The following is a 21755-nucleotide window of genomic DNA, read 5'->3' as shown; positions in this document are numbered from 1 at the left end:
TCCCTTCATCAAATCTATGTCGCATCTTGGTTACGAAAATGTTATTAATGCTTTTAGAAAAAAAAAAATCCATGCACTAGAATTGAAGGTAAACCTTAAAAGTTGTCTGCAAAATTTAGTAAATTGTATTATTTCGACACTAATTATTTCAGAGGAATTCTCCCATGTGCCTGTTGAAGCATTCAATAAACATTTTGATCTTATTATTAGTGAGGGTTAAATTCACTTTACCCCCTGAAGTTTCAGGAGTTTTTCAATTTGAACCTCAATGTTTAAAAATTGGCAATGTACCCCCTTAATGTTTCAAAAATTTTCAATTCAGACCCTCCGTTACTAATTTCCGTCTAATTTGATGGAAATCATCCCATAGGCGTCTCACGTGGGATTTTGATGCCCTCTATTCTAATTTTGCCCTCATTAAAACCTCTGAAATTGAAGGTAATTACGTAATTTCATAGGTTTTAATAAGGGTAATTACGTACTTTCATAGGCTTTAATGAGGGTAAAATTGGAATAGAGAGCATCAAAATCCCAGGTGAGATGCACGTGGGATGATTTCCGTCTAATTAGACAAAAATTAGTAACAGAGGGTCTAAATTGAAAATTTTTGAAACATTAGGGGGGTACATTGCCAATTTTTAAACATTAAGGTTCGAATTGAGAAACCCCTGAAACTTCGAAGGGGTAAAGTGAATTTTTCCCTATTAGTGAACTCCTGCCAGGGAATTGGGACAGTGACAGATAATTTTCCAATAAGTCTTCTTTGTTTGGGACATTGGTTCATAAAACGAGAACTGAATCAATTTCAAGTCGCACAATGGCTTTCAAGTCGCATAATTGAATAAATTTCAAGTGGCACAATGCCTGTTGTTTTGTATTGTTTCTGTTTTGATAAACATTGGTACATACAATGTTTTTTCAGCAACTATAAGCAGGGTAGGTGAGTTGAACCTGACAATTTCAATTGAATTTATACTGGAGTCATTTATCAAAACAATTTGACTCATCTACACAACCTTTCTTAACAAATTTCACAAGCACATTGGTCCACATACAAAATAATTTGCAACTTCAAACGACACATTCTCTTATTAAAACTCAAATCAAATAAAAAAAAATGGCTGACACATATACAACATGTAGTTCTTGAAAATCAAATCAAATCCCATCGTTTCCATCCTCTATTCCCGGCTTGCTCTCACACCAAAACACTTGATAGCAAAGAACCTTGCAGACCCCTTCCCTCTGGCTCCTCGAGGAACCTTTTGTCTTCTATGTAGGATTGGATCCCGACGACGGTTGCCCTTAACCCGGGCTCTTCACGTGCTTTAAGTGCTTCCAGAAAGTTGTTAGAGATGATGCTAAGCATTTTCACGAATTGAGATTTGTATTTTCTGAAGAGAGCAAAGCCTGCCATCTGTGGAAACATGCAAACTTTTAACCTCAAAGGTTTTCAAATATTATGTTGTGAAAATGCATTATGTTTCTATACCGACTCAACTTACTTTCAGGAATGCATACAGGGCAACACCCGTATATTGATTAGCAGGAAGAGTGTTCAAGAACCTTGCAATCCATGCCCAACCTTCTTTCAAACCATGTACGTTCTGGACGCCCTCTACTTCCGTCTGCCAAAACAGTCATTCTTGGTAAGCTGCTTTTGTTTTCATGAATAAAGAGACTAAAGATAGATGTGATAGTAGTACCATACCAACAAAGCTTGCTTTTTGTGAATTGCCTATAACTAAAAATAAAGCACTTCAACACATAAAAAGTCTAAAGCATAAGGTCCTAGATACAAACCTGAATCAAAGCCCCATACAGTTTCATGTAGGACTCCAACCGTCTCAAATAGTCCTCGGTGCTCTCAATCTTTCCGTCGCTTTTTTGGTATCCAATAGCCTTGTAATAAGCCTCTTTGGATTCAAATGCCGACTGAAGTAGTAAAAAAATTAATTTAAAAAATTCCATAGTCACAGCCAAATCCAAAACAAGAGCAGCAGTAACAAGAGAGAAGGCCAAGCAATTTAAAACTTTCCACTTTACTATTTTATTGGATTCGTCAAAAACTTGAAAGAATAATTATAAAAATCACCATGGCACGATGATACCAAACATTAATAAACAGCTTCTTTGAGTTAATAAACGTCACCTTTGAGTACATTATGTGCTTTGGAACAGTGTAAATGCAAGCTCTGTGGAGCTCAGCTAGAAGGAGATCCATTGCAAGTGGAACCTGAATCGAAAGATGAGCAAATATCAGTGCAATTGTACAGAGAAAACTCTATATCTTCAGTAAATTTAGAAATCAATATTGCTAAATGGATGAGTTGCTTTAGCATAGCAAGACTTTATGATTGCTTAAACACTGATTCCAAGGAAAGGAGCACACAATTTCTTCCTACAAACATGCATGCACGTACATATGAAATGAAGAAATGGCATTAGCTTTCTTCGTGATTAGGATTACTATGATTAAAATGTTTGATGTGAGAACTTGTGCACTTTACTAGTCATATCAATGTATGTGTCTGGCATGTGTATTTCCAGAAGAATAGGAATACAAGAACAAACATCTAAATCCTGATGTGAGGACTTCTTCCAATTTCACAATAATGCCTTCCATGAAACCCCTCTAGGCTTTGTTTCATTAAGATATCGCTAAAAGGTGCCCACATCAAACCCTCACCATAACAAGTATACCGCTACTATCTGCATCAAGCTGACATCACCCTCAGCTTACAGAGCGTACGCATGTTTTCTCTCATAAGCACAAAACAAGTCAAAATAGTCCGTAATGTAGCAATATTTTGAAGTTTTGAAATGGATCCATTAGTTTTCCAACCTTTGAATATCATCCTAATGTGTAAAAGAAAGTTAAAAAGAGCATCCAACAGCCATTAACCAGATCTCTTTAACCAACATCCAACAATACCAATGAATTCAACATGATGTACCTGTGAAGTAACAAGAACAATGACATGGCCGCATGCAAATGCATCGTTTTCAAGGCTTTCACAGCGGGAGACAACCTGTATCAAAATTGGATAACGAGGGTTTTATATAAGTATCCTGTGATCGCAAAATTTCAAACCAGATCATAATAGTAGAAAGTCTAAGACTAATCAAATATGATGACAAAAAATATGAGCTGAAGAGCCTCTCAAGACTAGATCCAATTAATTTCCTAAAATAAGAGGAAATGACTATTTAAATTTCATTGTCAGACAATCTCAAACTGTTAAGGCCCTACATGGTAATAAAAGTCATGTTAAGATTTTTTTTCTCTTTCTAAACCCCATGGCGAGTTCATGGTAGAGAACTTTTACAATACGATGGTTAAACCTAATTTCTAAGTTCTACCTTCTCCGTTGTTTTGATTTGCACGTACGCTTACAGAGTATTTAGATCAAATTCTAAATGTCGTCCTTCAACTCTATTTCCATATACCAAATAAAATCCCATATTTTCCAACATTAAACATATTTAACATGTACGTTTCAAAGTTTTCCCTCTATCCTTCCCATTCTCATGACTTCGATGATACAAACAAAAAATAAATCAAGGAAGAAAAAAAAATGCACGTCTTTGGCCAAATAGTTGAAATTACCTTATTTGCAAACGCTGCAATGCTAATGGATTGAGGGCAAAGAGGATCATTGAAAATCTTCAAAATATCATGCGACTTTTCACTGCAAGTTGTAAATTGATAAAAACAAAGATACAGAAGTATTAATTCCATTATTGCAAAGAATTTTAACCAAAATGAAGATCATGAATGAAACCAAAATTTGAGTTCTTTAACAGTGAGACTTGCTTAGCCTTAGAAAGAAACTCATCTTCTCTACAGCTATGCAAGCTAAAGCTGATGGATTGGCTAACTAGAGCCTTAGAAGACAATCAGCTATCATGCCAAAAGCCATAAAATGCCTCAGTAGTAAGTTCATACAGACTCCAACCTAAATCATGCCACTAGATCAAATCATCTCAAAAATAAGAAATCCGTCATCTATCTTAAGAGGTTGAAGCAGTAAGTACATTCTTCACAAATGAATAACAGAAGATAAATCAACCAGTCTGATCAGTTACAATCACTTTATTAGTTTAGTGTCTTGAATGATGCAGTCAAAAAAAAAACCAAAATGGCCAAGGGGTTGGCACTTAATTTACCGTTCCAACCAGCCAATCTGGTCCACCAAAGTCGAGGGTAAAAATCCACTCGAAGGCAGGCAAAAACTAAGTCTTTCATATCACTGTTAGGGCAAGTCCCAAGAAAAGTTGTGATTGGCTAGTATGAAGGGAAAAAATTGATGTCATTTGCATACTTATCGTGATAATATAATTTAGGGCGTACTAGTCAATGAGCTCTAGCTCAAAAAATACGTACTCCCGCAATAAAAATGGGGTGGAGGGTGAAATAGTGGGTTCGAAAACCATTGGGTGCGTGTAACTTAAGAATTGAATGAATGCCAAAAATAAAAATAAAAATTAGGTACAGGAATGTAGATAATATAAGAAAACCAAAGCCTATTGATTACGAAAACTTTGGCTGGATTCAATGAAACTCTAATCCAACTCACCTGACAGTCTCTTTGGTCCCACTTATTTGTCTGATCAACCTAGAAATATGTCTTTCAACGCTGCTGAAATCCTAACAAAAAAAGAGAACATGTCACTCACTATATAAAGGAAGCAGGTCAACATACCCCAAAGGAAAAATTGTAGGAGGTCCTATATATCGTATACTTTGAATTCAATAAAATAACTTGCTAACAATTAGAAATCTAATCTACAAACAACATTATCCAGGCGTCAATAAACTTAAGGAAAATAAATATTCAAAATCTCAAAACTTAATATCTGTAGAGCCTAGCAATACCTTATTGTAAGTCAACCTTAAAGCGTTGTTTCTTTTGTCTATCTCATTTTGTAGTCTCCCCTGTGAAGCGTCGACAACCATTTTCTACAAAAAAACACGCGCGCACACAAAAAAAGTTAATGCATATAAAAAAAAATGGCAAGACAAATGACTATTGTTGCAGAATATTTCTTCACTCCATGAATTGCTCTCACCCAAAAAAAAATGAATTAGTTTTTCATAGTGTTTATTTGTGTGCTTGATGATTTTCTTGGTGGGTTTTGTATGCATTTTTGACAATTTTTTTGGTGGGGTTTGTTTGAAACAGAGGTTTATCAAATGATCAAGAGACGGAGTTACTGCACTTTGCTTTTGTATGCTTCAGATGTGCTTTTGCAGAGATTTGATGCGGTTCAGCAAACAAGATGTTTGTTTAAAAAAGAATCCCTAAAAATGACAACACAAGGCCCATATATTTCCCTAAAGATTAGAAAACCTAGATTTAACCCACAAAAAATCTGAGATTCAGATTTAGAACAATCAGACTCATATTAGAAATCCAAAAACAACTAAAAAAAACGGGATCTATGTGCCACTACCAGAGGAGGAGAAATCAAAACGAAAAAAACAAGAAAAAACAGAGACAAAAAGGGTAAAGACTACACATATTACACACAAAATAATTCAAAATAAGTTACTTCAAGACTTGTAAATGACACATAATCGCACACCCAAATGAAAGCAAACAAACACAGATCAAGATATCAAATTCATTCAACCAAGTGAACCTACAAAACCAAAAGTGATCACATGGGCAAAAAGAACGCTACCCATAAACCCTAAATACGGCTTACCCATCAACAAAAATCAACCTTCAAATCACATTCCGATCTAAATCAAAAAACCCAGACTGAAAAACACGCATTACCGTTACACACTGGTTGAGAGCGTCGAGGGCAGACTCTGAATCTCAACAAGATGGGCTGAAAACCAAACAAAACAAAAGAAACCGTGAGGCGAGAAAACCGTGAGAGCCTCTGAATCTAAACAAAACCAAACATACCTTCACTGAGAGGCGAGACGAGACAGTCCGTGAGAGGCGAGGAGAGCACGGAGAGTCAGAGCCACAGAAGCGAGGCCGCGAGGAGCGAGACGCCGAGAACAGAGAATCGTCGGTCTGAAGGTGAGAGAGCGAGACGTCGAGAGCGTCTGAGAGAGAGAAGGGCGGCAGGTGATAGTCTCCGGAACAATTAAATTTAGGCTTAGGGTTAGGGGTTTTTTAACTTTTTTTAGGTCGGTTCCTCATCAAGATTCCCGGCTAGCCGTGGATTTTTTTACAAATCTGAGCCATTGAATGCATCTAATGGCTCAGAATAAAACACCTACTTTTTTAGTGGATGACATATTCCTGAGGCTAAAAAAAATGTTGGAAAGGGGAAAATCAGATCCCGCGCTTCTTCTTATTTTTCATCTCTTTCTCAAGAAAAAAAAAAATAAAAATAAATAAATAAATAAAAATACCCACCAAAAAGCTTCGACATTTTTGCAGATGTTTCGAACGGCAACTGGTATTTCTAAGGGAGAATCAGATAAAATAACACTATTGAACTGGTATTTCTCTATTGAGTAATTTGTCCATTTTTACTGTTTATTTTGATCTTTTAAAAACCAATTGTTGCACGATAACTCCAAACGTTCTAAAGTCCTCCAGGAAAATCTATGGAATCCACAAGTAAAAAAGAGAATCTCTCAAAATAAATTTTATTTAATGAACAACAATGATTCCAAAAACACCAAAGCATGCCTTTATATTGGCTACAAATCCAAATCCTAAGAATACCAGAAATCTTGATAAAAATTTAATAAGGACTGCTAATCTTTAAGATATAAGAATTCCTAATTATTATTAATAAAAACTCATGATTCCTAATGAACGATTCCTAATGGATTTACTATGACAAAAACACATTTTAAAAAGTAACCAAACGTAACGAAATTCATGAAAAGTAGGGTTTTTGTCTTATATCACTGACCTATGCACATAGACCTCAAATATCGTAGCTCCTAATTAGTGAGACTTGACTGTCCATTGATTATTTCATACACTCATGTCTGATTCCATTATTTTAGAGAAGCCAAAGTTGGTGACAACATAACTGAGTCTGCATTTGCAAGATTGTTTAGCAATGAATTGTTCTTGTTCTTGGAGCAACAAAGAAGTCATGCCTGTGTTGGACAGTGACATGACTAGTGTGAGGGAGTACATGCTGGTCAATGCCATGTGCATGTTCTGATTTTTTTCAATTCCTCAAAATGAGTTTTATTTTATTTTATTTTTTTATGACGGGAAACCCACCCCTGCAGAGTAAACCTCGGACCCGTGCACCGCACCCTCGGAAGTTTTCCTACACGGATTCGGGTAAATCGCTGGCTTTTACACCCTCCAAGAGGGAGTTTGCACCTAGCAAGTCTCGAACTTGGGATCAATGAGGTGATATTCCCATAAGACCACAAGCCTCAACCACTAGGCCAACGGGGGGCTTTTTCAAAATAAGTGTTATTCTCTGCTGAGTCAAGAGTGGTTATCCAATAAAAAAATAAAAGGGAAAAATCCACTTTACCCCCCTAAAGTTTCAGGGGTTTTTTTAATTTGAATCCCAAAGTTTAAAAATTGGCAATGTACCCCCCTAGTGTTTCAAAAATTTTCAATTTAAACATTCTGTTACTAATTTCCGTCAAATTGGATGGAAATCTATGAAATTACCTAATTACCCTCAGCCTTTTTAAAACAAATTTCCGTCCAATTTAACGGAAATTAGTAACGGAAGGTTTAAATTGAAAATTTTTGAAACATTAGGGGGGGATACATTGCCAATTTTTAAACTTTGAGGTTCAAATTGAAAAACCACTGAAACTTCAGGGGAGGAAAATGGATTTTCCCCAAAATAAAAATGTATACATTGATGAATTACGGTGTGCCTAAATAAGAGTATTGGCAGACGGGTGCCAATGTGGCCTGATTTTGGAGGAATGTCCCTTCATCAAATCTATGTCGCATCTTGGTTACGAAAATGTTATTAATGCTTTTAGAAAAAAAAAAATCCATGCACTAGAATTGAAGGTAAACCTTAAAAGTTGTCTGCAAAATTTAGTAAATTGTATTATTTCGACACTAATTATTTCAGAGGAATTCTCCCATGTGCCTGTTGAAGCATTCAATAAACATTTTGATCTTATTATTAGTGAGGGTTAAATTCACTTTACCCCCTGAAGTTTCAGGAGTTTTTCAATTTGAACCTCAATGTTTAAAAATTGGCAATGTACCCCCTTAATGTTTCAAAAATTTTCAATTCAGACCCTCCGTTACTAATTTCCGTCTAATTTGATGGAAATCATCCCATAGGCGTCTCACGTGGGATTTTGATGCCCTCTATTCTAATTTTGCCCTCATTAAAACCTCTGAAATTGAAGGTAATTACGTAATTTCATAGGTTTTAATAAGGGTAATTACGTACTTTCATAGGCTTTAATGAGGGTAAAATTGGAATAGAGAGCATCAAAATCCCAGGTGAGATGCACGTGGGATGATTTCCGTCTAATTAGACAAAAATTAGTAACAGAGGGTCTAAATTGAAAATTTTTGAAACATTAGGGGGGTACATTGCCAATTTTTAAACATTAAGGTTCGAATTGAGAAACCCCTGAAACTTCGAAGGGGTAAAGTGAATTTTTCCCTATTAGTGAACTCCTGCCAGGGAATTGGGACAGTGACAGATAATTTTCCAATAAGTCTTCTTTGTTTGGGACATTGGTTCATAAAACGAGAACTGAATCAATTTCAAGTCGCACAATGGCTTTCAAGTCGCATAATTGAATAAATTTCAAGTGGCACAATGCCTGTTGTTTTGTATTGTTTCTGTTTTGATAAACATTGGTACATACAATGTTTTTTCAGCAACTATAAGCAGGGTAGGTGAGTTGAACCTGACAATTTCAATTGAATTTATACTGGAGTCATTTATCAAAACAATTTGACTCATCTACACAACCTTTCTTAACAAATTTCACAAGCACATTGGTCCACATACAAAATAATTTGCAACTTCAAACGACACATTCTCTTATTAAAACTCAAATCAAATAAAAAAAAATGGCTGACACATATACAACATGTAGTTCTTGAAAATCAAATCAAATCCCATCGTTTCCATCCTCTATTCCCGGCTTGCTCTCACACCAAAACACTTGATAGCAAAGAACCTTGCAGACCCCTTCCCTCTGGCTCCTCGAGGAACCTTTTGTCTTCTATGTAGGATTGGATCCCGACGACGGTTGCCCTTAACCCGGGCTCTTCACGTGCTTTAAGTGCTTCCAGAAAGTTGTTAGAGATGATGCTAAGCATTTTCACGAATTGAGATTTGTATTTTCTGAAGAGAGCAAAGCCTGCCATCTGTGGAAACATGCAAACTTTTAACCTCAAAGGTTTTCAAATATTATGTTGTGAAAATGCATTATGTTTCTATACCGACTCAACTTACTTTCAGGAATGCATACAGGGCAACACCCGTATATTGATTAGCAGGAAGAGTGTTCAAGAACCTTGCAATCCATGCCCAACCTTCTTTCAAACCATGTACGTTCTGGACGCCCTCTACTTCCGTCTGCCAAAACAGTCATTCTTGGTAAGCTGCTTTTGTTTTCATGAATAAAGAGACTAAAGATAGATGTGATAGTAGTACCATACCAACAAAGCTTGCTTTTTGTGAATTGCCTATAACTAAAAATAAAGCACTTCAACACATAAAAAGTCTAAAGCATAAGGTCCTAGATACAAACCTGAATCAAAGCCCCATACAGTTTCATGTAGGACTCCAACCGTCTCAAATAGTCCTCGGTGCTCTCAATCTTTCCGTCGCTTTTTTGGTATCCAATAGCCTTGTAATAAGCCTCTTTGGATTCAAATGCCGACTGAAGTAGTAAAAAAATTAATTTAAAAAATTCCATAGTCACAGCCAAATCCAAAACAAGAGCAGCAGTAACAAGAGAGAAGGCCAAGCAATTTAAAACTTTCCACTTTACTATTTTATTGGATTCGTCAAAAACTTGAAAGAATAATTATAAAAATCACCATGGCACGATGATACCAAACATTAATAAACAGCTTCTTTGAGTTAATAAACGTCACCTTTGAGTACATTATGTGCTTTGGAACAGTGTAAATGCAAGCTCTGTGGAGCTCAGCTAGAAGGAGATCCATTGCAAGTGGAACCTGAATCGAAAGATGAGCAAATATCAGTGCAATTGTACAGAGAAAACTCTATATCTTCAGTAAATTTAGAAATCAATATTGCTAAATGGATGAGTTGCTTTAGCATAGCAAGACTTTATGATTGCTTAAACACTGATTCCAAGGAAAGGAGCACACAATTTCTTCCTACAAACATGCATGCACGTACATATGAAATGAAGAAATGGCATTAGCTTTCTTCGTGATTAGGATTACTATGATTAAAATGTTTGATGTGAGAACTTGTGCACTTTACTAGTCATATCAATGTATGTGTCTGGCATGTGTATTTCCAGAAGAATAGGAATACAAGAACAAACATCTAAATCCTGATGTGAGGACTTCTTCCAATTTCACAATAATGCCTTCCATGAAACCCCTCTAGGCTTTGTTTCATTAAGATATCGCTAAAAGGTGCCCACATCAAACCCTCACCATAACAAGTATACCGCTACTATCTGCATCAAGCTGACATCACCCTCAGCTTACAGAGCGTACGCATGTTTTCTCTCATAAGCACAAAACAAGTCAAAATAGTCCGTAATGTAGCAATATTTTGAAGTTTTGAAATGGATCCATTAGTTTTCCAACCTTTGAATATCATCCTAATGTGTAAAAGAAAGTTAAAAAGAGCATCCAACAGCCATTAACCAGATCTCTTTAACCAACATCCAACAATACCAATGAATTCAACATGATGTACCTGTGAAGTAACAAGAACAATGACATGGCCGCATGCAAATGCATCGTTTTCAAGGCTTTCACAGCGGGAGACAACCTGTATCAAAATTGGATAACGAGGGTTTTATATAAGTATCCTGTGATCGCAAAATTTCAAACCAGATCATAATAGTAGAAAGTCTAAGACTAATCAAATATGATGACAAAAAATATGAGCTGAAGAGCCTCTCAAGACTAGATCCAATTAATTTCCTAAAATAAGAGGAAATGACTATTTAAATTTCATTGTCAGACAATCTCAAACTGTTAAGGCCCTACATGGTAATAAAAGTCATGTTAAGATTTTTTTTCTCTTTCTAAACCCCATGGCGAGTTCATGGTAGAGAACTTTTACAATACGATGGTTAAACCTAATTTCTAAGTTCTACCTTCTCCGTTGTTTTGATTTGCACGTACGCTTACAGAGTATTTAGATCAAATTCTAAATGTCGTCCTTCAACTCTATTTCCATATACCAAATAAAATCCCATATTTTCCAACATTAAACATATTTAACATGTACGTTTCAAAGTTTTCCCTCTATCCTTCCCATTCTCATGACTTCGATGATACAAACAAAAAATAAATCAAGGAAGAAAAAAAAATGCACGTCTTTGGCCAAATAGTTGAAATTACCTTATTTGCAAACGCTGCAATGCTAATGGATTGAGGGCAAAGAGGATCATTGAAAATCTTCAAAATATCATGCGACTTTTCACTGCAAGTTGTAAATTGATAAAAACAAAGATACAGAAGTATTAATTCCATTATTGCAAAGAATTTTAACCAAAATGAAGATCATGAATGAAACCAAAATTTGAGTTCTTTAACAGTGAGACTTGCTTAGCCTTAGAAAGAAACTCATCTTCTCTACAGCTATGCAAGCTAAAGCTGATGGATTGGCTAACTAGAGCCTTAGAAGACAATCAGCTATCATGCCAAAAGCCATAAAATGCCTCAGTAGTAAGTTCATACAGACTCCAACCTAAATCATGCCACTAGATCAAATCATCTCAAAAATAAGAAATCCGTCATCTATCTTAAGAGGTTGAAGCAGTAAGTACATTCTTCACAAATGAATAACAGAAGATAAATCAACCAGTCTGATCAGTTACAATCACTTTATTAGTTTAGTGTCTTGAATGATGCAGTCAAAAAAAAAACCAAAATGGCCAAGGGGTTGGCACTTAATTTACCGTTCCAACCAGCCAATCTGGTCCACCAAAGTCGAGGGTAAAAATCCACTCGAAGGCAGGCAAAAACTAAGTCTTTCATATCACTGTTAGGGCAAGTCCCAAGAAAAGTTGTGATTGGCTAGTATGAAGGGAAAAAATTGATGTCATTTGCATACTTATCGTGATAATATAATTTAGGGCGTACTAGTCAATGAGCTCTAGCTCAAAAAATACGTACTCCCGCAATAAAAATGGGGTGGAGGGTGAAATAGTGGGTTCGAAAACCATTGGGTGCGTGTAACTTAAGAATTGAATGAATGCCAAAAATAAAAATAAAAATTAGGTACAGGAATGTAGATAATATAAGAAAACCAAAGCCTATTGATTACGAAAACTTTGGCTGGATTCAATGAAACTCTAATCCAACTCACCTGACAGTCTCTTTGGTCCCACTTATTTGTCTGATCAACCTAGAAATATGTCTTTCAACGCTGCTGAAATCCTAACAAAAAAAGAGAACATGTCACTCACTATATAAAGGAAGCAGGTCAACATACCCCAAAGGAAAAATTGTAGGAGGTCCTATATATCGTATACTTTGAATTCAATAAAATAACTTGCTAACAATTAGAAATCTAATCTACAAACAACATTATCCAGGCGTCAATAAACTTAAGGAAAATAAATATTCAAAATCTCAAAACTTAATATCTGTAGAGCCTAGCAATACCTTATTGTAAGTCAACCTTAAAGCGTTGTTTCTTTTGTCTATCTCATTTTGTAGTCTCCCCTGTGAAGCGTCGACAACCATTTTCTACAAAAAAACACGCGCGCACACAAAAAAAGTTAATGCATATAAAAAAAAATGGCAAGACAAATGACTATTGTTGCAGAATATTTCTTCACTCCATGAATTGCTCTCACCCAAAAAAAATGAATTAGTTTTTCATAGTGTTTATTTGTGTGCTTGATGATTTTCTTGGTGGGTTTTGTATGCATTTTTGACAATTTTTTTGGTGGGGTTTGTTTGAAACAGAGGTTTATCAAATGATCAAGAGACGGAGTTACTGCACTTTGCTTTTGTATGCTTCAGATGTGCTTTTGCAGAGATTTGATGCGGTTCAGCAAACAAGATGTTTGTTTAAAAAAGAATCCCTAAAAATGACAACACAAGGCCCATATATTTCCCTAAAGATTAGAAAACCTAGATTTAACCCACAAAAAATCTGAGATTCAGATTTAGAACAATCAGACTCATATTAGAAATCCAAAAACAACTAAAAAAAACGGGATCTATGTGCCACTACCAGAGGAGGAGAAATCAAAACGAAAAAAACAAGAAAAAACAGAGACAAAAAGGGTAAAGACTACACATATTACACACAAAATAATTCAAAATAAGTTACTTCAAGACTTGTAAATGACACATAATCGCACACCCAAATGAAAGCAAACAAACACAGATCAAGATATCAAATTCATTCAACCAAGTGAACCTACAAAACCAAAAGTGATCACATGGGCAAAAAGAACGCTACCCATAAACCCTAAATACGGCTTACCCATCAACAAAAATCAACCTTCAAATCACATTCCGATCTAAATCAAAAAACCCAGACTGAAAAACACGCATTACCGTTACACACTGGTTGAGAGCGTCGAGGTCAGACTCTGAATCTCAACAAGATGGGCTGAAAACCAAACAAAACAAAAGAAACCGTGAGGCGAGAAAACCGTGAGAGCCTCTGAATCTAAACAAAACCAAACATACCTTCACTGAGAGGCGAGACGAGACAGTCCGTGAGAGGCGAGGAGAGCACGGAGAGTCAGAGCCACAGAAGCGAGGCCGCGAGGCGCGAGACGCCGAGAACAGAGAATCGTCGGTCTGAAGGTGAGAGAGCGAGACGTCGAGAGCGTCTGAGAGAGAGAGAAGGGCGGCAGGTGATAGTCTCCGGAACAATTAAATTTAGGCTTAGGGTTAGGGGTTTTTTTAACTTTTTTTAGGTCGGTTCCTCATCAAGATTCCCGGCTAGCCGTGGATTTTTTTACAAATCTGAGCCATTGAATGCATCTAATGGCTCAGAATAAAACACCTACTTTTTTAGTGGATGACATATTCCTGAGGCTAAAAAAAATGTTGTAAAGGGGAAAATCAGATCCCTCGCTTCTTCTTATTTTTCATCTCTTTCTCAAGAAAAAAAAAAAAAAAAAAAAAAAATACCCACCAAAAAGCTTCGACATTTTTGCAGATGTTTCGAACGGCAACTGGTATTTCTAAGGGAGAATCAGATAAAATAACACTATTGAACTGGTATTTCTCTATTGAGTAATTTGTCCATTTTTTTTTGTTTATTTTGATCTTTTCGTGGGTTTGCTGCGTATGAATTTTGAATTGTTTCCTGCTATGGGTTATTTATTGTTTGTGTTGAGATCGTTCCTTTTTGTGTTTTTAAAGGAGCACACTTTATTCTAAGCCTAAGTGTAAGCCGATTAAAAAAAACAAAAGGGATTTAGAGGAGGAATGGGAGGAGGAGGGAGCCAAAACTCCCTCCTCTCATGGCAGCAGTTGGAGGGAGAGTCTGGAAGGTTTGAGGAGAGAGAACATAGCATTTTTCTCTGTTTTTGTTTTGTGCCATAATTTTTAATATCTACCATCTTTGCATTAGAATGTACCCTTGAATGATGATTTGTTTTTATCTATTGTCCATGTTCTAAGGCTCTTTTGATTTTAAGAATAGATTTTCAAAAGAATACCTTCCAACTGCTATAAGAATGGAAAAAAAAAAATAAAAATAATATTTAAATGAAGTGGATAAATATTTATAGAATTTAATGTATAAGAGCACTATTTGCAACTTCATGAAAACTATTTTGTGGTTATTTTGGTGAGACAATTTGGTAAAAGTAGCTAAGAACTCTTTTTCCGGCCTCACAATTTTAATAAGAAAAAATGGTGAGTAAACAATACTCACTATTAATAGTGAGTTTTTTTTTTTTTTTTTATTCGTGTCGAATAAAAAAACAATTTCACTCTGTCTCTCTCTCTCTCTCTCCCTTTTTGTTTTTCGTTTCTCTCGCATCCTTTAATAGTTAGAGAAAAAATAAACAAATCTTTGAAAAAATAATATTTAAATAAAATAGTAAAAATTGATTGTTAAAATAGTGAGGCTGTTAGAGCATTCCTAGCAGTCTCACCAAATTTTACTCATCAAAATAACCATAAGTATATTTTGACAACTCACTTTTTTAGAGTACCCAGAGCATGCTCACTACTATAACAATCTACTTTTACTATTTAATTTAAATATTATTTTTTTAAATTTTTTTATTCTTTCTCTAACCTTTATATTTATTTAAAATGAGAAAGAGAAAAAGCCAAAAGGGAGAGAAATTGTATTTTTCTAATCAATAATAATTTTTAAATTTGGTGAGTACTGTTAATCTCAATACTTTCTTCTTCTTTTTTTGTTAAAGTGGACATTTAGGCCATTTTGGTTAATGTTGTCACAAAAATAATCAAAAAATGTCTTTGGTGAGGCTGCAAGGAGTGCTCTTAGAGATGTTCTAAAAATAATGAGTAGTTAAAATAGAGAAAAATGTACTTTTAATTATTTTGGTGAATAAAATTTGGTGAGGACGCTAACAAAGCTTTGATGCTTTTGGGAAATGGCTAGCTAAAATAACAAAAATTAGGGCTGAAATTCGATTTTACTAACAGCTTAGGCAGTTGAGATTGGCAGTTTTAACTAATAATAGTTAACCGTAACCCCTTTTTTTCCCCTAACAAAAATGAGTTTTCTTCCATTAAAAATGCTCTAATAGGGGTTCAAATACTTGCACGTAAGATCCAAATGAAACTGGGCTGTACTGAGAAACTATGTGGGACAAGAAAGATGAAACCCATGTTAAAGCAATTTTAGGATAAACGAAACTAACCCACATAAATGGGCCAAATCTACTTTCATTGCAAGGGTAGTTGCGTAATCTGAGTCAAAACATTGAAAACAAGGCGGTCTCTAATTCCGGTTAACCATCAAAAATTTATATATATGTGGTCAATGTAGGCCATGAGAATTACTACCCGAAGGACAAGAAGGAAATTCCCAAAGCGAATGAGCAGAAATCTGAGTTGAAAGGTACGTTTTTGTTAGTTCTAGTGCTTTGTGTGACATGTTAATTTTTGTTGAAAATGGATCAATTATAATGTGCATTTTCTTTGGTAGTTTCTAGTCTTTATATTTTCGCCAATTTTTGTAGGTCCTCATGATCAGAAGCAAGTCATTGTTTTTCAGCACTCTTTCAGTCGGTTTTTAGGTTTCTAATAGATATATGTAGGCGGTCTAAGTCATTGCCTTTGGTGACTTGCCATATTTCAGATAGATTGCAATAGTAATCGGCAATTTATATTGCATTAACTTCTTTGCACTTTGTAACACTCGAGGTGTTGATGACTCCATCCATCCTTCTTGTGGCTGCTAATAACTAGTAATCTTTTTGGGTTCCATGATTAATAATTAGTCTTTATTGCAGCCATGAAATGAGTAAACTCTTCTAAACTTCGTGGTCTTGAATATTGTAAACTTTTTTTATTGGATCAAGATAAAAATTTTATTTTCTTGAATATTGCTGGTCCCTATCCCCTAAATATGGATACGTTCTAATAGCTTCTGTTGTGTATTTGATTGCATTTCATTGTTGTGTTCTTAAAACTTTTTTTTAACTGATTGATGTATTCCTCAGATTAGTTTCCAAGAGTTCAAGAACAAGCTACTTAAACCTGGTCTGGTGACATAGCGCAAGACTAAGGTAACTAATCAAAGAGCAGTATCTTTGATTCTACAAGGAGAAGCGTCTCCATCTTCTACTTAAAAAGATAAAAACAAACCCGCAGGTTAAAAGAGAGATAAAACTCCGCAAAGTATTTGAGAGAGAATTCTCTAATTTGATAATAATCCAATGAATTGATTTTTACATAATAAGCAAGCCTATTTATAGAAGAGAAATACTTATGGAGAAAGTAAACCTACTTCTAGTAGAAAAAGTAAATCTAATTATAGTAGAAAAAATAAATATAATTCTAGTAGGAAAGTAAACTTTATCCTACAAGAAAAGGAAATAAAGTCCTAATAAAATAAAATAAAATCCTAATATAAAATTGACAATCAACGGGAATCGTGACAATCTTTCCTTTTGTACTTCTATTGTCTGAGAACGGATAAAATTCTGATCAGATGATGCTGCTTCAATATTATTTTTGATATTTTCCTTATTTTCATTTTTATCAAAAATATTGGTAAATATCGTCCTACATCAAACACCCACACTTGAAAAAAACTCGTCATCGAGTTTTCTTTAGGACATGGCTCGCACAGCTCCTCCACATAAATATATTTGAAGAAATCTACATAGATTTCACACGTTTTCTCCTTTTTGTCATTTTCCATAAAAATTCCCCCAACAATTTCTTCATGGACATCATCTTCAACTTCACCATTATCTTCCAAAGGATCGCCAATTTTTGTGGTGATCATGATGAGTTGCACTTGTGATGGAGGAGGTTGCATCTGTGGTAGAGGAGGTTGCAACTGTGGTGGAGGAAGTTGCACTTGTAGTGGAGGAGGCGGTAGCTGTTCCTCCATTGACGTAGTCATTGGAAGCAATGATGGTGGATGCACATATGTTTTCTTTGACGGCAACTCTACTTTTTTAACCAAACTAACATCTTCCACATCTCTTTCACCATAATTAATATTCTCTACATAGGCAGAGTGACTATTTGGAGATTTATGAATATGGTTACGGACAGGTCGAATCAGACTTGCGTCATCATCAATGAACTTGTCAACATAAGGAAACTGAACGGGTTTCACTTGGATCCCATAGTCATCTTTGGCATCACTATCCCTATAATTCCATAGGGAACCCATGCATCCCATATGCATGGGTTCCAACATCTCCCGCATCTCTTGTTGCATAGCGTGCATAGTCTGCTTGAACTCTTGAAATTTGGTTCTCCAAGGAGCCTCTGCTCGCTTGATGTATCACTGATAGCCGGATCTCGAAACATCTCTCTCACGAACGGCGTCGTTATAGAAGTTGTTGTAGTATAAGTTGGCTATCGAATCCGAATAATGCCGGCTCGGATACCCTATGAATTTGACTCTTGAAAAAGTCCCTCCCCTACAAGCAGCGTTGTTGGAAAAGTTTGTCACCGTTGCGCTAATTGGCCATGATCAGGATAAAGCCTGCTCTGATACTAACTGATGTAGCGGAAGACTAAGATAACTAATCAAAGAGCAGCATTTTTTAGTTTGCAAGGAGAAGCGTTTTCGTCTTCTACCCAAAAAAATAAAAACGAGCTCGTAAGCTAAAAGAAAGATAAAACTCTGCAGAGTATTTGAGAGAGAATTCTCTGATTTGATAATAATCCAATGAGTTGATTTTTACATAATACGTAAGCCTATTTAGAGAAGAGAAATACTTGTAGAGAAAGTAAATCTACTTCTAGTAGAGAAAGTAAATCTAATCCTAGTAGATAAAGTAAATCTAATTCTGGTAAACCTACTTCTAGTAGAAAAGTAAATCTAATTTTAGTAGGAAAGTAAACATAATCCTAGTAACAATAGTAAACCTAACCCTATAAGGAAAGGAAATAAAGTCTTAATAAAATAAAATAAAATCCTAATATAAAATTGACAATCAGCGAGAAGAAGTAGAAAAGTAAATCTAATTTTAGTAGGAAAGTAAACATAATTCTAGTAACAATAGTAAACCTAACCCTATAAGGAAAGGAAATAAAGTCTTAATAAAATAAAATAAAATCCTAATATAAAATTGACAATCAGCGAGAATCGTAATAATCTTTCCTTTTGTATTTCCATTGTCTAAGAACGGAAAAAATTTGATCAGGTGACGCATCTTCAATATTATTTTTGATATTTTCCTTATTTTCGTTTTTACCAAAAATATAGGTAAATATCGTCCTACATCAAACACCCCCACTTGAAATGCAAGCCAGTATAAATACTATTTTAACATTGGAAGTGTTGAATCTTTTGAGGAGAAGCTGGAGGAAGCACAAGGATATACATAATTATAGGACTATATAAATTAACCCTAAGACCCATTTAATTAAACGGGTTAGACACCCTCAATCTTAATATGCAAGCTTTCAAGTTGAGTTTATGTTGAATTCATGTGTGTCAAAAATTGTCGACCCTCATATTGTGTGTTAAGTTCGAATCATGTCAAAACATGATATAACACTATAAAGATAACTATAATTTGATCCATTTAGTTAAGTAAATCAAACACTTTAACTCGTTAATTTCATGTTACGTTTATATCGATTTACAAATTATATAAAACATTAATTTCAACCCAATAACATATTATTCTAGCTTATTGCTTCTTTTTTTTCCTAATCAAACTAGCTAAGGCAATAAGCTAGAAATCCCACCGCCTTTTTCTTTAAAAAAAAAAAAAAAAATTCCCACCGCCTTAAGCTAGAAATCCAACGCGGTGGGGGATTAGTTTGCCTATAAAAGCAAACTCGGTTTGATTGAATTCAAACCTAAAATGTGTTTTGGTGCATGTAAACTACAAGGGCTCCTCCTCAGCGGCGTCCGATCGTGATGTTTGGCAAGACAACCTGGAGCATGAATTCTCCAAAATCACAAGAGCTCTCCAGCCTCTCTGCCATCATCGTTTCGCCGCCTTCGACACTGAGTTCCCCAGTGAAATCTTCCCTGCTAACAGCCGCCGCCACTATTCTCATCTATCTCCCGCTGAGAATTACCTGCACATGAAGCGCAACGTGGATGCCACTAAGATCATGCAGTTGGGTCTCGCTCTCTCAAATCCCAACGGGGACTCTTGTTATGTTTGGGAATTCAATTTCAAATGCTTCGACAAAGAAGGTGATCTTTACAATTCGGAGTCCATCTAATTACTATAGCGGCAAGGAATTGATTTCAATAAGAACCGAGAAAAGAGTATCGATTGTAACGAGTTTGGGAGGCTACTCTAACTCTAGCCTCTTATGGAATTCAAAAATCACTTGGGTAACCTTCCACAGCACATATGATTTTGGCTACTTAATCAAAATCTTGATTGGTGGGCAAAAACTGTCGTCTGATCTCACGAAGTTTATGCATTTGGTGGTATACTTGTTTGGGTGCTGGATGTTTGACTTCAAACACGTGATCAAGTCATGTGAGGGGCTGTATAGGAGTTTATAGAAGGTAGCCCACACTCTTGGATTTCTCCGTGTAACTGGGAAAAGTCATCAAGCGAGTTCTGATAGTTCGCTCACCTTGCATACCATAATCAAAATAAAAGACCTTTACTTCTCCGGTAACTTCTTCTATAGGGTTTGAATCTTTAGGCAATTTCCTCGAATTTTTATATCAGTTAGGTTGATTTAGCAACCTGACTTATAATTGTGCTTCCACATCCTGCTCAAATTACTGCCAAAGCATTACTATGTTTCAATAATAAACTCAATACTAAAACTTGTTCCATTTCAACAACCAAAAAAATCAAATTTACAATAGTTGTGAAGAATCAATCATCCTACATATACATCATTGTCAAATTGAATATAACATGCAATCGCTAACCGAGACATACATAGATCTTGTGGTAGAACTGTTGATTGCATCCTCCGGTTAGAAATTGGACGCCGTAACTTTTTGGTGGTGCAGCCAAACTCCTAACGTCAATTTCTACTTCTAAACTGTATAAAGTCATCCAAAATGTTTTCCAAACCCTATCAACAAAGTTACCGGAAAAGTAAAAGTCTTTTCTTTTGATTATGGTGTGCAAGGTGAGCAGACTATCAAAACCCACCTGATGACTTTTCCCAGCTACACGGAGAACCCCAAGAGTGTGGGCTACCTTCTCCAAACCTCCATACAACCCCTCACACGACTTGATGATGTGTTTATATCAAACACCCAGCACCCAAACAAGTATACCACCAAACGCATAGACTCTATGAGACCAGACGGCAGTTCTCGCCCACCAATCAAGATTTTGATTAAGTAGCCAAAATCATATGCACCGTGGAAGGTTACCCAAGTGATTTTTAAATTCCACAAGAGGCTAGGGTCGAAGAGTAGCCTTTCAAACTCGTTACAATCGATACCCTTTTCTCGGTTCTTATTGAAACCAATCCCTTGCCGCTCCAGTAACTGGATGGACTCCGAATTGTAAAGATTACTTTCCTTGTCGAAGCCTTTGAAATTGAATTCCCAGACATAGCAAGAGTCCCCGTTAGGATCCGAGAGAGATAGACTCAACTAGATAATCTTAGTGGCATCCACGTTGCGCTTCATGTGCAGGTAATTCTCAGCGGGAGATAGATGGGAGTAGTGGCAGCGGCTATTAGCAGGGGAGATTTCGTCGAGAAACTCAGTGTCGAAGGCGGAGAAACGATGATGGCGAAGAGGCTGGAGAGCTCTTGCGATTTTGGAGAATTCTTGCTCCAAGCTGTCTTGCCATACTTCATGAACCACGATCGAACATCATTGAGGAGAAGCCATTGCAATTTGCAATTTGCAGTATGCACGCACCAAAACACATTTTCGGTTTGAATTCGATCAAATCGAGTTTGCTTTTATAGGCAAACTAATCCCCCACTAGCTTAAGGCAGTGAGATTTCTTCTTCTTTTTTTTTTAAGAAAAAGGCAGTGGGATTTCTAGCTTATTGGTC

The 21755-nt window shown here is 35.9% G+C and overlaps 2 protein-coding genes across 3 annotated transcripts; both read right to left on the bottom strand.

Annotated features, from left to right (window-relative positions):
- Positions 1 to 941: 941 nt before the first annotated feature.
- LOC148583451 (mRNA export factor GLE1-like) lies at positions 942 to 6131 on the bottom strand. The gene is made up of 10 exons (XM_088511228.1): positions 5922 to 6131; positions 5787 to 5841; positions 4880 to 4963; positions 4581 to 4651; positions 3611 to 3692; positions 2958 to 3032; positions 2153 to 2236; positions 1804 to 1935; positions 1506 to 1628; positions 942 to 1417 (listed from the first exon to the last, which is right to left on the bottom strand). The coding sequence occupies exons 3-10, from the start codon at positions 4958 to 4960 to the stop codon at positions 1199 to 1201; spliced, it is 867 nt and encodes a 288-aa protein (XP_088367354.1). The 5' UTR covers positions 4961 to 4963; positions 5787 to 5841; positions 5922 to 6131; the 3' UTR covers positions 942 to 1198.
- A 2701-nt stretch (positions 6132 to 8832) lies between these two features.
- On the bottom strand, positions 8833 to 14023 carry LOC148583450 (mRNA export factor GLE1-like). Of its 2 annotated transcripts, XM_088511244.1 has the most exons (10): positions 13812 to 14023; positions 13677 to 13731; positions 12771 to 12854; positions 12472 to 12542; positions 11502 to 11583; positions 10849 to 10923; positions 10044 to 10127; positions 9695 to 9826; positions 9397 to 9519; positions 8833 to 9308 (listed from the first exon to the last, which is right to left on the bottom strand). In XM_088511244.1, the coding sequence occupies exons 3-10, from the start codon at positions 12849 to 12851 to the stop codon at positions 9090 to 9092; spliced, it is 867 nt and encodes a 288-aa protein (XP_088367370.1). In that variant the 5' UTR covers positions 12852 to 12854; positions 13677 to 13731; positions 13812 to 14023; the 3' UTR covers positions 8833 to 9089. The 2 variants fall into 2 exon arrangements, with proteins under 2 accessions (XP_088367370.1, XP_088367371.1); XM_088511245.1 differs by having other exon boundaries at positions 13677 to 14023.
- Positions 14024 to 21755: the final 7732 nt, after the last annotated feature.

The sequence above is a fragment of the Corylus avellana genome, chromosome 10, assembly GCF_965113065.1.
Source record: "Corylus avellana chromosome 10, dhCorAvel1.hap1.2, whole genome shotgun sequence".
In the NCBI taxonomy this organism is placed as follows: Eukaryota; Viridiplantae; Streptophyta; class Magnoliopsida; order Fagales; family Betulaceae; genus Corylus; species Corylus avellana.
Note: the sequence above shows the minus strand (reverse complement) of the source record. Positions and strands in the feature narration are given on the sequence as shown.

What these genes read in the sequence shown, in the direction of transcription:
- LOC148583451 (XM_088511228.1), bottom strand. Translation starts at nt 4,960, where the DNA reads ATGGTTGTCGACGCTTCACAGGGGAGACTACAAAATGAGATAGACAAA. An exon ending in GGGACCAAAGAGACTGTCAG is followed by an intron (nt 3,693 to 4,580) that starts GTGAGTTGGATT and finishes TACAACTTGCAG; the next exon opens with TGAAAAGTCGCATGATATTT. An exon ending in TTGTTCTTGTTACTTCACAG is followed by an intron (nt 2,237 to 2,957) that starts GTACATCATGTT and finishes CTTTCGATTCAG; the next exon opens with GTTCCACTTGCAATGGATCT.
- LOC148583450 (XM_088511245.1), bottom strand. Translation starts at nt 12,851, where the DNA reads ATGGTTGTCGACGCTTCACAGGGGAGACTACAAAATGAGATAGACAAA. An exon ending in AGCACATAATGTACTCAAAG is followed by an intron (nt 9,827 to 10,043) that starts GTGACGTTTATT and finishes TTACTACTTCAG; the next exon opens with TCGGCATTTGAATCCAAAGA. An exon ending in TGTATGGGGCTTTGATTCAG is followed by an intron (nt 9,520 to 9,694) that starts GTTTGTATCTAG and finishes CTGTTTTGGCAG; the next exon opens with ACGGAAGTAGAGGGCGTCCA.